The 16,615-nt window shown below is 37.6% G+C and overlaps 2 protein-coding genes across 3 annotated transcripts; both read right to left on the bottom strand.

Annotated features, from left to right (window-relative positions):
- Positions 1-1,733: 1,733 nt before the first annotated feature.
- Positions 1,734-12,294, bottom strand: si:ch211-161h7.4 (nucleolar protein dao-5). 2 transcript variants are annotated; one of them, XM_051411394.1, is made up of 17 exons: positions 11,787-12,294; positions 11,479-11,522; positions 10,667-10,731; positions 10,423-10,565; positions 9,725-9,785; positions 9,376-9,589; positions 9,077-9,166; positions 8,777-8,857; positions 8,048-8,227; positions 7,294-7,928; positions 6,290-6,814; positions 5,498-6,116; positions 5,336-5,406; positions 4,364-4,504; positions 2,413-2,573; positions 2,187-2,277; positions 1,734-2,006 (listed from the first exon to the last, which is right to left on the bottom strand). In XM_051411394.1, the coding sequence occupies exons 1-17, from the start codon at positions 11,808-11,810 to the stop codon at positions 1,924-1,926; spliced, it is 3,228 nt and encodes a 1,075-aa protein (XP_051267354.1). In that variant the 5' UTR covers positions 11,811-12,294; the 3' UTR covers positions 1,734-1,923. The 2 variants fall into 2 exon arrangements, with proteins under 2 accessions (XP_051267354.1, XP_051267353.1); XM_051411393.1 differs by having other exon boundaries at positions 9,077-9,169; positions 11,787-12,292.
- A 404-nt stretch (positions 12,295-12,698) lies between these two features.
- Positions 12,699-16,035, bottom strand: LOC127369380 (uncharacterized). Its single transcript, XM_051410677.1, has 8 exons — positions 15,945-16,035; positions 15,210-15,318; positions 14,902-15,046; positions 14,586-14,699; positions 14,244-14,388; positions 13,950-14,098; positions 13,712-13,851; positions 12,699-13,340 (listed from the first exon to the last, which is right to left on the bottom strand). Exons 2-8 carry the CDS (start codon positions 15,307-15,309, stop codon positions 13,189-13,191), a joined length of 945 nt encoding a protein of 314 aa, XP_051266637.1. The 5' UTR covers positions 15,310-15,318; positions 15,945-16,035; the 3' UTR covers positions 12,699-13,188.
- Positions 16,036-16,615: the final 580 nt, after the last annotated feature.

Raw genomic sequence — 16,615 nt, 5'->3', positions numbered from 1 at the left:
CAATTATGTTACTTATGACCATAAACTAGTGAGTTGACCACTTTGCTAACACGCCCTCTAGTGTCTCTACTATGGCTGCTGAGCCCGGTTACATTGCCCGCTAACCCACCTCCGGTTCTGGCACAACCCCAGGTCTGAAACCTCCTCCCAGCGGTCCAAAGCTCCTTTGGTGGTGATGTAAATATACAAACACTTCCCCGGTGCTTCAAGCTTCCAGTCTGGGCAGCACAGACTGAGCTAACTAACTTAGAGGTTAACTTACTTTAGCAACCGGTTAAGCTTTCTGTAACAACTCTGTAAGTTGGTGTTGTGTGACTACTGCTGTTACGTACTTGTCCCGACCAAAGTTACATAGTTCCAGAGGAGGGTACGGTGAACATCAAAATGATTTTGAAGCTGTTATTTTAAGGTAGAAAAAGTAACATAATGGGGCTTTAAGCGCCCTCTAGTGGCATTTCCAGTGGAGAAAGTGTGATTAAGTGTGATAAAATTTCCCATGGGGTTTACTTCTAGTAGAGAAAGACAATGCAATGTCAAAGCTGCCCTATGCTAGAAAAGAGTTTGCAGCTATTTAACCAAACATGCATCGCAATGTTCTGCTGGTGCCCCACCTCATGCAGCTGGTGCCTTTTATTGCCCCGCAAAAGCCCCTTCAGTCCACCACTGCTCCACACCACCAGATTGTTTTTTTATTTTGAAACTTAGTAGTCTTCAGACCCAACCAACAGATATCGAGCAGCTCTCTCCGGAGCAACAGAAGGCTTTATTCAACCCTTTTTAGTAGCATTAATTAGCATTCACCATGACCTGTAAACAGACTTTGATGTGTCAGACCAGTGGAGTTCCCTTTTAAAGGAAGTGATGATATATGGCTTTTATGTAGTCATGTAAAAGGTAACTTTTATGTTTGAGTTTGATATTCATTTCCAAATAGCTGTGATCACTTTCAAAATTCTATTTCAGACATTTCCAGCAGAACGTTGGAAAGTTACCAGTCGAAGCAGAGAACAGGATAGGTATTCGCAGTTATGTCTCTGAAGATGCCAAACACGTTTAAAAGCAGTCATGACTTCTCCAAGGTAAAGTTGTTAGTCTGATGAGGGTCCTTCACTGTGGAATGTCAGTCCACAAAGCAAGCATCATTATTGTTCCTGAACCTTGAGATCTGGTGCAAGACCTTGATATAATGCTTTCAGGGCATGGCATTGATAACTGATGTTTCTTTTTAATGTGTTTTACGCTTCAGAAATAGTATTTGCAGGAGTAGAAAGTTCACTTGGTACCTTAAATGAACTTCTTTACTTAAACAAAGTTTTGAGATACTTAAGTATTTACATTTTCTGCTTCTTTACACTTCTGCTCCTCAACATTTCAACCATAAATGAATGCATCAGTGATAATTATGTAATAATATAACACTCATAAGGACAATTCATGAGTACTTTCACTTTTGATACTTTAAACACATTTTACTGATAATCATTTTTGGTCATTTTGCAGAAAAAACCCCCACATTTTTAGAAACAATTCTAGTCCTGATAATGAACCACAAAACAAACACTTTAAAGGGACATTTTGTTCAAATTAAATTTGTTTGCAAAATTAACTGCAGATAATGACGTTCACATTCAGACTAAACTTTCTGTTTAACAGGAGTATAGTTGTACGCTGCCCCTCAGAGGCTGGAAACAATACATGCACAATCATAGGTAATGGGCTAAATACAACTCAAGTAACAAAAAGCAAAAAAGGATTTATTTACATTTACATCATTACAAGCAAAGGATCAAAGAAGTTTACAACTCATATTTCAATACAGAAAGTCAATTTAAATACAGAAATAACGTCACATCAGTTGTCTTTCTTTTTTAGGGAAAAGGGCTTTTTTTTTTTTAGCCACCACTCAAGCTGAAGCTGATAACTTCAGTCTGAACTGTCTGCCAACATCCTGGTGAAGTACAGAACCGCAGGCTGTGCAGTGTTGTTCTTGATGCTGTAAGCATGTCCTGTGTGAATAGAACATTAACATCAGTAAAATACAAACAAAAGATTTTTACAATTACCACTAAAAGGTCTGATTGAGTGATCTTTTGTAAATGTTTTTCAAACTTCCCAACTCCCTTATACACATATATCCAATTAAACATTTTATTTCTGTTTTAATAAATGTAACGATATATTCTTACCACATGGCACCATGAAGGACTGTCCTGGATAGAAGCTGGACTTGCTGACGTCGATGGTTACACTCACAGAGCTTGTTAATAAGTTAAAAACCTTTAAAAACAAACAACAACAATGAATAAGAAATAATTTAAAAAATTAACTTTACTTCAAGATCTCTGCTGTACGACAGAGGGAGAGCGTAAACAACACATTCACATGAGAAGTGAGAGTAAGAAGTGTACTGACTGTTGTGGCGCTGTGATCCACCCACAGAGGCTTCTTCATGTAGGAGCCTAGCAGGATTTTTCCATTACAGACGGAGCCATACTCCAAGTCCACCTGGAAACCAATAGCTCTGCCTTGATAGAAGTACCAATCAAACTGGTCCGGAGTGATCACGGGACTCTCTGTAACGATATTAAACAGTAAGAATTAATCAATGGCAGGTCTGGCTGATAATTACTCGTTTTGTACCCTTTCATAAGAAATTATTTGATGAGTTTTGTTTAAAAACATTTTTTTTACATCACAGATAAAAAAGCAAAAACTAATTAAACTCTTAAATTGAGATATGAAACGTATTATGTTAAAATTAGCTGTATTATTACACGTTTGATTGATTGAGACATCAGTGTGATACAGATAACTTTGCATATTAGCTGATATATATTAATTTTGTCCACATTGTTCTTGCTTTACTTCCTGACAAAGCTTTCCATAAGCTCGGCTGATTACTTTACTATATCAGTTCTTGATTCTAATAAAACAGTTTTGTTATTTATAATTCGCTATGCGTGTACGTTTCATGACCACTTCAAAACAATGCGAGCATGATGAGAAATGAGGCTATCCGTCTGTAATAGTTCCGCCCCCATATGCTCTGTATGAATGTGTGTGTGCTCAGCTGAGAGGTTGTGTCCTGCTGAGTAGAGAGTGGAGAGCCATCTTCAGTGTTTGACACAATAATTGATGAAAACTGAATTGAGTGCCCAGACAGGGGACATCCTCTCCCTTCATCCATTGGACTGGCTACTTTGGAAAACATTGTTGGCAGCAACTTGACGATTGTGCAGTAAGCATTAAAAAGTCCACTGATGAATTATCTTTATTAACACTGTGCTTATTACAGCATTATTTTTGGCATCGGTTTATTTTATACATAATTTAATTTATTATTATTGATTCATAGGCTGGATAAGAAATGGGATTAAAAACATGTTCCCCTTAAAGGACCAGTGTAGTTGCAGATTCTAACTCCCTCGCTCCACCCTACCCTCCCAAGCGCAAAGAAGAAACTACAGTAGCCATGAAACACGCAAAAGACCCGATCTTGAGCCAGTGTTTTGTTTGTCCATTCTGGGCTACTGTAGAAACATGGCAGCCTCAATGGAAGACAACTTGTAGCGACTGCAGATGTAAAAGATTCACTCTAAGGGAACAAAAACGACTCTTATTTTCAGGAGATTATACACTAATGAAAACCTATAAATAGTATTTTAATTCTGCCAATAGATCATGAATGTTATACACTGGCCCTTTAAAAAATCCTTGTTTATTTGTCATTGAATAACATAACATAACATAACATTGATGTTTCTAGCAAATAAATGTATTAACCATGATTGTGGCATGACTTGATAAGCCTCACAGTGAATAAGTCAGTCAATAAATAAATAAATAAATAAATAATGGGTCTAATGATTCTCAATAACAAAAGTTCTGATCGGTCAGAAAAGATGTAGATGTAGTTTCAAATACTAATAGCCATTTACAGACATTTACAGTGTGGGCAAAACGCACAAGTAGTCTATTTCTCTCATTTAGAATCAGGCAAACTTTGGGCTTTTACAGCCATATTTATTTTTTCGACAGGTGGAAAATGCCCCCAGACCTCCTAGCTGGCTACTTTGGCTACTAGTTTGTTAAGATTTTACTTTAAGTTGAATTAGCTAAATCTACTGGTACGATTATTATCAGTCACAAAGAATCTCTGAAAGACTTCATATGAAATGTAAAGGGAATGTAAAAAATACGGATATACTGTAAAATACAACACAGTGTAAATAAAAATGTAAAACGGGTTTGAAACTTTTTCTTGGAACAACTTGCTCAGCTCTGTAAAGTATGCAAATGATAAAATCACTGCAAATACATCCATAAATAGTGGCTTTATTAATCAGATGATATATTTTCTTACTGTCAATGGTGGTAGACCAGAGACTCCTAAACCACTCTGCCATGTTGGCCTTATCCTTCGGCTGTAAGATTAGTGGTTTGAGAGGAGGAGCACACAAATCTGCTGTAGATAGAACAGCGTGGATTCTGGATGACGGCAGACCTGGAACAAAGTAGGGATTAAAGTAGAAGTTAATAATGATAAAAACAACATTTAGCTCACACAAAGATCAAATATTTGCCACTGAAGTTGATTAACAGTGAAACCACTAGAGGGAGCTGTTTAAGATGCTGACCTGAGCTACATATCCAGGTGTCAAAGCTGCATTTTTAATTCCCGACAGAAGGTGAAAGGGCACTGTGTAAATATTGCAGTGTGGCTGTGCAGCATTTCAGGGTCAAACTGTTAAATGTGGCATCTATTCAGGACTGAACTCACACTGCCATTTCTCTACTGTGACTACGATGGACTATTATAAGATTATTTTTCTACTGCTTCTACTCATCAGTTACACCCCTGTTTTTCTTATTGTTTTGTAAGAAACAGAAACAGAACAGAACAAATGTATTATTACATTATACATCCATATTCTTTGTCCAAAACATAAAATCTTTACAGAACATACAACTCTTCAAGCCTTGCTGATAATGCTGCTCTTTTTCTGTCACTTAAATGAATACAACTTGTGCTCTCACACTGTAGCAGATATTTTGGTCTAATGCTGAAGCCTGAAATTGGTCCACCAATTAAATTCTTTGCATTTTCAGTCCTGTCTATAAAAGTCTATTTGTAGAATATTAATGATTATTAATTCACTATTAACAATACTTGATCAAACAAAACATGTGGAATGTGGTTTCCCTTCATAAACTTCACAAATTGTGTATTTTCAAGGGAATGGTGTCGAGAAGTTGTATGTTAGACTACTGTTGTTAAATCATCAAATATAAATACATAAGTATATTTAAATGTGTTTAATGTTTAAAAACATACTCATGTCCTCATATTCCTCGTACTGTTCAAGCTCAATCATGGACGATGGCCCACTTCTTAAGGCTTTTAACCTGCCAAAAAATACAAATAAAATATAATAAGAACGTATACAGACAATAAGATGCAAAGGTTCAGAGGAACAATATTTAGACTTCTCCTTACGTGTTCTCTGAGTGACCATTGCCGTCCTGTGGGGGCTCTTGATTTGGGGGGCTGTTGGATTCACCAGCATCCATACTGAGAATATTTTCATCAGTCTTGTTGAGTGCTGTACAGTCAGTAACACTGACTTCCACAACAGGACGTGCAGTGACTTTACATTTGTTATTCAGACCTGCTTGTCTGTTTTGGACCACAGTCGGGGACTCTGTGACTGAAGCGAAAATGTCTTTAAAGGTGGCCAGAGAGCGTTTGACAGTCTTTGGAATCGACAATGGCTTCACTTTCAGAGGAGGCACAGGAGCTACCCCTAGTGGTGTTGACGAGACTGCCACATTGCCAGTTGTGGGAGTCCCAAGTCCAGGAGATCTGCTCTGTTTAGATTGCTTTTTTCTTTCCTTACGAGGTTTGGGCTCCAGCTGCTGAGGCTGTGAGGAGATGCTCTCCACATCCTCAGACAGGCCATCAACCATCCACCAGTTACTGGGAGCTTTCCTCCTCCGTTTCCCCCGTTCTGCTGCACTGAGCTGCTCCCTAGGTCTTCTGGGAGAGGCTGGCGGTGGTGTGATGGGCATTTTTTTATTAGAGACGTGATGGTATACTCTTTGAAATACCTGATCCCCTGTAAAACATCACATCATAGTTAATTACAAAGCTTATTGGTTGGTGTTTATGTTTACAAAACTCAAATACAGGTATTAATTGTACCTCGCAGAGAACTGGACATAGAATTCAACTGTAACTTAAAATGTTGTTTTGAGTTGCTGTTGTTTGACCTTCCACCATTGACCTTACCTGAGTTAAGGCTGTGGTCTTTGTGTATCAAAGGGCTAGACTGTACAGGATCCAGGTCCTGGTCCGGGACCTCCTGCTGCTGCTCATCAATCTGCTCTGCCTCAAGCACATCAAATGCTTCTTCTGACGCTTTCATCTTTTCTGGTGTGTCTCCTCTTGTATTTCTGTTTCTGTTCCGTCTGGTTTTCTTTTCTTTACCCTTATTGGTGTTCTGACTGGATGGCGATGCCGGCTGTGACTGACTTTTTTGTTTTAAAACTCTGTCCTTTTTAGTTTTTACAGGTGATGGCGCTGCTGCGCTGGGCTCTTTGTTGTTCTGCTTCGACTTCTTCACAGTAGGCTGGTTGTCTGTAACCTTTGTTTCCTCTGTGCTCTGCTGGCAGCTCAACCACCAATTTCCAGTCTGTCTCCTTTTTCTTTTCCCAACAATCTGACTGTTGTCTGATGAACTCTCTTCAGATACAATCGGTAGTTTAATCTGTTCCTTTTGGTCTGTTTGTGCTTCAGAATTCACAATTTCTTTGTCTGTGGGAACAAAATTAAAAATATATAATGCTGCATTTTTTTTTATGATATTTTCACACATCTCTTAAAAAATACCTTCATTTTTATTATTTGATCATTTGTTCTATTGTCTACTAATTCCTATGTTAATTACGTAACTTGTTTTTATTTTTTGTTGTTGTTTGGTGTTGACCGCAGGAAACCTAAAAAAAACAGTTTGGAAGCTAATGGGTGTCCGAAAAATATAAAGAAATAAACGAGATGGTGATCTCTCATCCAAGAGAAATTACGGTAACAATAAAAAATGAAAGCTCTTAAAAGTTCAAATTTTTAAACCAAATATTAAGACTATTCCAATTAATTTACTGCCGAAAAGTCAGTGGAGCTCAAAGTCAGATACATTTTAGTTCTGTTGTGCAGCATATACACTGAGAAACATTTACATTGATTAACCCCTTCAATGTCAGCACATAGGAAGAGAGTTTAATGGATGATTTTACCTGAAAGAGAGACGAGGTCTTCAGCATCTGTCACTTTTCTGGCTTCCTTTGATGACGTAGCCCTGCTTGTCTTGGCTTTTTCATTCCCATCTTTTGAGGATTTTGATCTCTTCATTTCAGAAGACTTCTGAGCTTTCTTTTTCATTTTCAGAGTAGGTCTTTCTTCGTCTGTTTCCCTGCTGGCTGTGTCTTTAGGTTGCTCCTCTTCCATGTCACTTTCTTTAGATGGTGCCTTCTTGAGTCGTTGTTTCTTTTTGTCTGGTTTCTCTTCCATTAAGTCACCTGCAGGAAGATCCTCAGGACTGGACAATTCATGCATGTCATTTCCAGGCTCAGTCACTTCATTCTTCTTTTCTTTCCTTTTCCCCCTCTTCATTTTCTGATTTACAGTCTGACTTCTCAGTTTGTCGTTTTCCTGTTCAGATTCCTGTTGTTGTTGTGCCGTTTCTAGCGGATTATCCTTTGACCCCTTGTCTGTTGAGCTGTCTTTGTCGGTGCTGGAAGTTATGCCCCGTCTCTTAGTGCTGGCAGTTTTACTTGGTATGGAAAACCAAAGAGGTGTATCATCCTCAAGAATCAGGAAATCATCCTCTGGCTCAGGAGGAGTGGGTACTTTAACCGGTGACAGAGACTTCCTGGAACATAAGACAAGTATTGAATGGATTATTCAAGGACCAGATCCATTTCCTTTTGTACAGATTTTGGTCATTTCCATTGCATTAAATTATTAAAGTGCATTCTAATCTTAACTCACCATGCAGGATTAGGCTTTCCAGCATCTCTCAGCTTCTGTAGAAAAGTCGTCATGTCTTTTCCCACTCGGGTGGACACCTCCAACGGTGGCTGCCCGTGGACGCTTTCTGACTTTTTCTTCGGAGTTGCAACTTCAGGCTCCTGTCTCACTGCTGAGACGGATGGGCTTGTGTTTTCTTGACTGTGAATGAACAAAAAAAACAGAATTGACTGAACGAAATTCTCCAGCTGAATAGAGAAAATGCACAAAACACTAAACTGCTGCATCAAATGAGTTTTGCTGTATTGCATTTTATTAGCAAACTCTGTCAAACTCATGATACAGGTGGAAAACTGCCTGTGATATGAATCCAAATGGAGCATACATGTATATGAACAGGCCGATATTGTCTTATCACAAATATAATCAGCATTGTTAGGATCTCCAAGTACCTCTCCAGCTACCAGTCTTCACTCTGTACTGACTGGTGCGTGCTGGACCTGAACCAGCTACCCTACAGTTCTGAAGCAAAGTCTGAGACTGCGCTACTGTCACCCGAGACTATATACTATACAAACTTAAATATTGGCCAGTACGTTGTACACAAATACTCAATCTTAATGCCAGGTAATACATTTTCAAATGCTGATACATATATTGGCTTCAAATATCCAGTATTGTTAGGTCACCAGATCTAAAGTGAAAGCACAAAACTAACTAACTATACATTAAAAAGTCATTACTTCTTACCTTGGTGCTTTTCTTTTCCCATCCAAAACAGGTGTTTTAGGTTTCTTGGGTGCTTTTTCTTTGACTGGGTGACTGTTGTTGCTGCAAAAAAAGTAAATATACACCACACACACACACACACACACACACACGTACAACATTTTAAAAAAGACAATTTTCAAAGTAATGAACACAGTTACCAGACAAATAAAGATCAAACATCATACTGTAATGCATCCTTTTGCATTACAATCTATCAGATACTGGTGGAGTGTTTGGGTGCTTGCAGCAACTAATCACTGAGATTTAAAAGACTCTTACCATGATCCTTCCCCCTTGTTTTTTTGACTGGACATCTTGGGTGCACTTAAAGTAATCTTGCTTGGAGGAGATTCAAACTCCGAGTCATCCCTTCTAGGGAGAAGGACAATTATTGAAACAAACGTGCTGTAGATTTACAAGCAAAAATATACTGGCTGCTGATGTTAGTGTTGACCATCAGTATTGACACTAGAATCCTACACTTCATCAAAACAAAACTCCTGACAGCCAAATCATTATTTTAAAAATGTATTTCAAACATTATATTCAGGACATTAAAGGCATTTATAAGTATTTACTTCTCTGTGGCGTGCCCAATGCATTGGGGTTTCTGGGTAGGTGAAGGCTCTGTCTTTGTCTCTTCTTTTCCTTCATCTTCACAGGGAAAGAGAATTGGGGACACAATGCTGTCTTTTTCATTGTCCAGCTCTTCTACACCTTCCACAACAATATTCTCTTCAATAGGGCTGGATGTCTTCACTGGCCCATGGGCTTTGAATGGGACATCCAAATCTGCAACAAGGAAACAATAAAAACGTTTCTACACAACACAAAAAACTGTGAAGGACACGTGACATAACATTGTGTAAATTTAGAAAGGTCACGTATTTTATCTTCTCAATAAAAAAAGAGGTTTGAGTCTCATACCAATTTCTAGCTTAGGACTGAATGACCTCGTTGCAGTATCCAGGACATCTCCTTCAGGACCCTAAAGAGTTACAAAACATACATTTAAAGTCTCAACACATCTAAAAGACATAAAACCTTGTCTAATTCAAGAAAGTAGCCAAAACCCTTGAACGGGTATACAAGAGCTGCTGAGTCTATAAACAAGCACTTAATCAGAAAAATGTGAAAGGCCCTATCTAGAGCCAGTATTTTTTTTTGTCCGTTCTAGGCTAATTAAGAAACATGGCAGTTCGAAATGCTGGACTCCGTAATAGAGGACCCGCTCCCTCTGTAGATAAATACAGCTCATTCTAACGAAGACACAACAATTCTTATTTTCAGGTGATTATACACTAATGAAAACATGCCTGTGGATATTATATTACAGTTGTGCCACTAGATTCTTATTAACATTACATGCTGGACCTTTGTGAAAATGTTGGGAGTGCCTGGCAGACAGTGAATTAAATTAGTTCTACTTCTGGCTCTTCAGCACTTTCCCAAGTGAGGACATAACAACACTGAACAAAAAATCAATCTGTTAAATCAACCATCAGAGATTTGTGACTCTAAGATATTTTACCTTATTATTATCCAATATCAGAGCAAAACACTTTTTGGACTACTAAATTTGTAATATCAGTAGAAGTCATTGTAGCAACTGACTGTTTCATTACCACTTGGCATCTTGGTTTTTCTGTTAGATGTCCTTCCTGTGGGACTGGATGAGACTCTCTCTTACTGTGGTCTGTCTCAATATCAAAGGTCTGAAGCAGAGGAGATGTGGGAACTATGTCACCGTCATCATGTGAGGATGGATCTGAAAAAAAAATTTTAAAAAAAAGAATAGGTAAGTATAGGTTAACATAAAGCAAATGCAAAACAAACTGCAGCAAAAAAAAAAGCAAATCACACACTCACCCAAGTCATCAAACATCTTATCCACGTCTCCCAATGTCAGTGTTCCTGCCCATTGTTTGGATGGACTGAAAACACAAACGTCAGGTTATAATAACTGAAAGACCAACATTTCAACATTATTAATACCATTTAATCTACATTTTACGTTTACGTGCCTTTGCTGTGTCTGCTCCTAAATTATGGAATGATCTGCCTCTGCACATTAAACAGGCCTCTTCTCTGTCTGTTTTTAAAACCAGTCTTAAAACCCATCTCTTCTCTGTGGCCTTTGACACCTAGTAAGATGTCGACTTTATTTACTTGATTTATTTTTTGTATTTGTTATTTTTACTTTTTGATTGCTTGTTATTGCATGGTTATTATTTTTATTTATGTCTTTTCATTTTATTGTTGTATTATATGTTATTTTGCGCCTCATGTGAGCTGTTATGTCTTTTATTTATGATGTCTTATTTATTCTCCTGTACAGCACTTTGGTCAACTTTGGTTGTTTTAAAGTGCTTAACAAATAAAGTTGGATTGGATTGGATTGAATATCTCCCCAGAAGCTAATGTTAGAGAAAGACATACAGTTTACAACAAGACATACGTTCAATAAATGTGTGACAAGAACACATGGACACTAAAATAACATAAAACCTTTTTGGAAACTACAATTCCCAGTTAATAACATGCAACGACTGCAGATATCCCACATTTCAGAGTTCACTCACAGAACACTGAACATATTAAAATCGTATATTTAAAATATTACATAAAATCGCAAAGCATCCTCTTTCAAATAGTTTAAAAACACTTTTAAAAACAACTACCTTTCATTATCTGTGAGATAGCAGAGTTTCCTCTTTGGTCTCCTCTGTGAACAGACACAATCACAGACAGTTAGCATGTAGATTTATTGGGGAAAAGATTACCAGATAACACCACTTGAATACTACATCAGGCTGTTTTTGTTTATTTGGTACAACAAGCTATTTATTAATGACTGTAACCTTAGTAACGTTATAACATTTAATGCATTTAAACAGCCTTTATTCTGACACACAGGATGGACACAATAATAGAAACACCCACAGGCCCAGGAGCACAAAGGAAACACAATAAGAAGACTTTAACTTACCAAGGTAGGGTACTTTGTCTCCATTTATGTTTGGTAGAAATCTCTGTATCCTTATTTTTAACGGAAACGACCATTTAACTACGACAGACCCAAGCTAACAGTTAGCTAACGTTAGCTATCATTTTAGTTTGAAATAACCGCTTTTATTCCGTTAGCCCCCCCAGAAAGCATTTATCTGCACCGGAGCTCTAAGTATCAAGTTAGGAGTACTTATATAATCGTGTGAAAGGTTGGTGAAACAGCTGTTTCGCCCATTAGACAACCAACGTTAGCGTTAGCAAAACAATGGCGCTGTTTACAATTTGTGAATAACCCGCGCACTCTGGTGGGGAACGGCGACTTCCTGCCCTGAGTTCAGCCTCTCAGGCATTAACGTTAACCATCGCTACTTTTACAGACGCCAACCCACAGTCTATATCTTAAAATTATATCGTAAACTTGAGTTTAATAAACGTTTTACAGAAATCCGACTACTTGAACTGTTGGAGGAGCTTGTTGCTAGCGGGAAAAGCCTTTCACTCGCTGCCTGAAAGATCAAACTCAGGGAAACTAACCGCAGGTACACGATGTTCTTCTTCTACATTTTATTTTCCGGCAGGCTTAGGCCGACTGTGGCGGATCGTTGGTGCCCCCTACAGGTTGATGATGATACCTAACCAACAGGATGAGCTGCAGATAATAATCATGTATCTGATAATAATAAGATCATTCAAATAATCTTCCAGGTTTTTCACCCTATTCCTGTGACTGTGTGACTTTTTACCCAACACCTTTACCCAAATAGGCAACAGAAAACAGCTGTAATAGTATTTGGTGATAATCCATGGTGTGTAGACTTTTGAAGTAGTAGCACATATCTAGGCTGCTTAATTTGTGACAGTCTGCTACATTGTGAAAAAAGAGCCCACGCTGAACTGTTAAAACACACTTTGCATGAATACTTTATTCCAAATAAATATTTCAAGAAAACTACAATTAGCATTGAAATATAAATTGCCATTCGATATGAACAAACACACTGTAAAGTCTTTAAAGCATACAATCTATGCTATAAAGTGGTGTGATGATTACAGTGTTGTGCCCCTCTGTAGTGTTGTAATAGTCTCCTTATCAGAGCCCTATGAGTTGTGTTTGCAGTCAGTATATTAGAAAAGAGCCATAAAAGGTTCAGAGATCAGTTAGCCAGAGGTGAAAATAATGTTGCTTATTACATAATTTAACTATGCAAATGATGCCGTATTATGAGGGAATTTTAAATCATACTGAATGTGATCAAATTAAATTAAATCTATCAAAATTTACAAAATAAAACATTTGTCCTCTTGCTTATCAACAAAGTAATACCATAAACGTATAATAATACTATTTTCTATGATACATGACATATTTGTTATAAAAATGTTTAGCGAAATATCTTTTTCTGCTTCTCAGCAATCTCCGCCGGTTCCATGGCTTCAGGACTGACGTCTGCGTACAATGGCTGTTTGATGTGTCTCCAAACCACCAAAACAATCCGAATGGCAAACAGCACAGAGGCTAATGCCAGCAGCACAACTAAGGGAAAAAAATCTAGTTAGTACAACTTTTAAAGAGACATTTGTGGTCACAAAGATTTATGCTGCCCATTAGCATTATAATATTTCCTCATACTTTGGAGGTAACGTTTTAATTAAGTGGGATCTGTGTGTCAGATGTGCTCTAAGTAAATTTGCTTCACTGTGGATATAATTTACTAAAACGTCAGATTAAGTACTTTGTAGTTTCAAGTACTAATTTATTTTCCATTAGTATTGCGTTTATTTACTCTTAATACCTGCCATGTTTCAGGAAATCAGTCTAATGACATTTAGTTGATGTGATGTCTACAAGCTAATTGTAGAGATTATCATCTTATTATTAATACAGAGTTCTTTTCAGAGTCTTACCAATGAAGATGCCATTTCTGCTGGGTGATTGAGCATCGTAGTTTTTGTCGAGGTTTCCAGACAACGCCCAGATCACAACAGGGTAGATGATGAGGATGTACCGCACATGTTTGTCAAGTACAAAGTTCTCCAGAACAAACCTGTGAAACACGCAGCACAAACACATTGCTTCAGAATCTCACTGATGTTTTTGCACTTCATTTCTCTAATAAGTATTTTATAAGTGAAGACCACTCACCACACAAGCAGCACAACAGCCAAAATAGAGTATGAGATGGTGGCAGCATCCGTTGAGGACATCTTTGCATCATAACTCAGTACAATGGTCAGGTTGATTAGTGTTGCAATGGTTGTCCATGTGGTGTATATCATCACACCATTCTGAACCTGCAAATATTATACTGTTTACACTTAAACCACATTATATTAACTACATCTGAACAAAATAGACTCTTAAATCCTTCGAGATGCAAGAATAAAACCTTAACATATACACTAAATGATGCAAATACTGTATATTATTCATACTAACAAACACACGGAGGAGCCACAAATCTGCTTTGTGGTATTTCTTGAGCCAGGCTCCATAAATATGAAGTCCGTGGCAGGTGAAGCATATCATGGAGTAGTTTGTGCAGATGACCAGGATAAGAAACACCAGTGCAGCAATCATTTGTCTTTAGAGAGGCACAAGAACAACAGAAAAACACACGTTTTATGTTGCTGTTTGTAATAGTTTCTATGACAGTTAGAATTAGGTTGCAGTAAAACATGAAGTGTGAGACATAAACCGGTGTTATGTACTACATGGAGCTTAATTTAAAAAAAGAATAATCACAGGAGTCATTTAAAAGTTTCCGATGGAGACTCTTACCCTCTGTCCCAAACAAGCAGCCAGCCAATATTGAAACACAGATTGAGGCACCAGCTAATGAAGAATCCATAAGGCAGTACTGCAGGGCTGCAGTAAACGTAGCCATAACCATTCCTACGAGCAGAAAGGAGTCTGTGAGTTGTGAAAACATAGACGTCCACTGAACAGTAAATGCCAATTTTGGCAACTATTCTTTTTTGTGGCTCATTTGTCTCACATCTGGTATCCCAAAAGGGTATTACAAACTGCACTACACTTCCTATTATTTTTAATAAAATATAAATATTTTTAATAAATAATAAAAGTTCCCCCCAACTTTCTGCAAAGTCCCGTGAGGATGTAGATAATCATTGCTGTCAGCCAGACGTAGATGACACTCCAGATGTTAAACGTCCATCCTGAAGGTGTGATCTGGGTGTCAAACACAGCAGACACATTGGCTGTGGTGGTAGCATAGGGACCTAGGGAGAAAGAAATGCAAATATTGAGTGAGAATGGAGAGGAATGTAACAGGTAAACCAATATTTGTTATCTCTCAGCCATCTTCCAGTGCCCATTCACAATATTACTTAACATCCTCTACAAGTTAAATACAAAAAATAGATGAACGAAGCTTTGACTTACCAAGGCCAACTACAGACAACCCGTTGAACACCAAACTTATTGCAAAGCCGACAACAGACACCACTATTGCAGCAAGACGTCCAGGATTATGTTTTACCATCGTGGTCTGCTGTGATAAATGAAAATTATTTAGAAATATAAAAGTTAAGTTACATAAAACATTTATTAACATGTTGCAGAAGATAACTTATAGAACATAATTACATTGGATATATACAATACTTTGTTACATTTGGCACATTGTAGTGTTTTATATTAATGAAAAATAAACTTTTTCTCAAAGAAATGTGCTTTCATTGGTGTTGACCTGCATTTGAACCTGACCTCTGACCTCCCTGAGCTGCAGGTGATAATAAGTCACCTCATGTAGCAAGTTCATAGGCCATTCAGACAAAGTTTCACAAGTTTTTACATCTTTTTCATAAATCACCAGTTTTCTTGTAACCTCTTTTGTCTCTATAAAAACCTTTTAAAAAGTCTGTCACTGTAATTAAATTATTTTCATAGTTCAAATTTCATAAACTGAAATAAACGGAAAACTCATATCAACTTTAATAACAACTTGTGTAACCTCAGAGAGGTCCACGTGCCACTAGTGCATGCTGAGATTCCTCCAGGATAATAAAACGTTGGCAGGAAAACCAAAACAAGTGCCCACATTATAAAGTCAGGATAATAAAACGTTGACAATAAAACAAAAAGAGAGCCCACATGATGAAGAGAAACAAGACGTACCTTTCGTAGTGTGAGGGACCAGAGTAACTGTGCAGAGGACAGGGGACTGTCTATTTTATAGAATAACTAGTTGTGTAAGGTTTACAACCACTCAGAGCATCACGTGCCCCTCTTATCTTCTGCCACAGTGGAGGGAATCATAAAACAAACCATCCACATTTCCCCTCATATGATCGATATTTATAAAACACATTCATATAGGTGACTCCTGAATGAATGACATACCTTTTGTGCTTGTTTTTAAATTTAAATTCTATCAAGTTATATAGTATATAATAATCCTTGTGTTGGTTACATACACCAAAACAAACACGGCTTCAGTGGAAACTTCAGTGGAAGTTTTGTGGCCTTTGGTTAAATTTTGTAAAGCAGAACATTCATTATCTTGCCACAGTTCATTCAGTTTTCCTCCGTTTCAATTGTTTGTTTATTTACCGGCTATGTCTCCCTCTGGTGAAACAAAAGTGACATCATTGGTCCCCACTGTCAATCACAAATATTGAACATGGCAATATCTAAATCTTTATGAGAACGACTGGCAGTGATTTGATCTGTTATGATTAGACCCTTTACACATCACGTGTATGATTTTACCTGTCGAGTACTCAAACACCTTTAATAAGCAGCTCAATACCTGCTTGTAGACTTGTATTTTTTATTTATTTCTATTT

This window comes from Dicentrarchus labrax, unplaced genomic scaffold (assembly GCF_905237075.1).
Source record: "Dicentrarchus labrax unplaced genomic scaffold, dlabrax2021, whole genome shotgun sequence".
NCBI classification, from domain to species: Eukaryota; Metazoa; Chordata; class Actinopteri; family Moronidae; genus Dicentrarchus; species Dicentrarchus labrax.
Note: the sequence above shows the minus strand (reverse complement) of the source record. Positions and strands in the feature narration are given on the sequence as shown.

What these genes read in the sequence shown, in the direction of transcription:
- si:ch211-161h7.4 (XM_051411393.1), bottom strand. Translation starts at nt 11,810, where the DNA reads ATGGAGACAAAGTACCCTACCTTG. An exon ending in CAGTCCTAAGCTAGAAATTG is followed by an intron (nt 9,590 to 9,724) that starts GTATGAGACTCA and finishes TCCTTGTTGCAG; the next exon opens with ATTTGGATGTCCCATTCAAA. An exon ending in CTGGTCTACCACCATTGACA is followed by an intron (nt 2,574 to 4,363) that starts GTAAGAAAATAT and finishes ATATCGTTACAG; the next exon opens with AGAGTCCCGTGATCACTCCG.
- LOC127369380 (XM_051410677.1), bottom strand. Translation starts at nt 15,309, where the DNA reads ATGGTAAAACATAATCCTGGACGTCTTGCTGCAATAGTGGTGTCTGTT. An exon ending in GTTGTCTGTAGTTGGCCTTG is followed by an intron (nt 15,047 to 15,209) that starts GTAAGTCAAAGC and finishes CTTTCTCCCTAG; the next exon opens with GTCCCTATGCTACCACCACA. An exon ending in GCTGTTGTGCTGCTTGTGTG is followed by an intron (nt 13,852 to 13,949) that starts GTGAGTGGTCTT and finishes CGTGTTTCACAG; the next exon opens with GTTTGTTCTGGAGAACTTTG.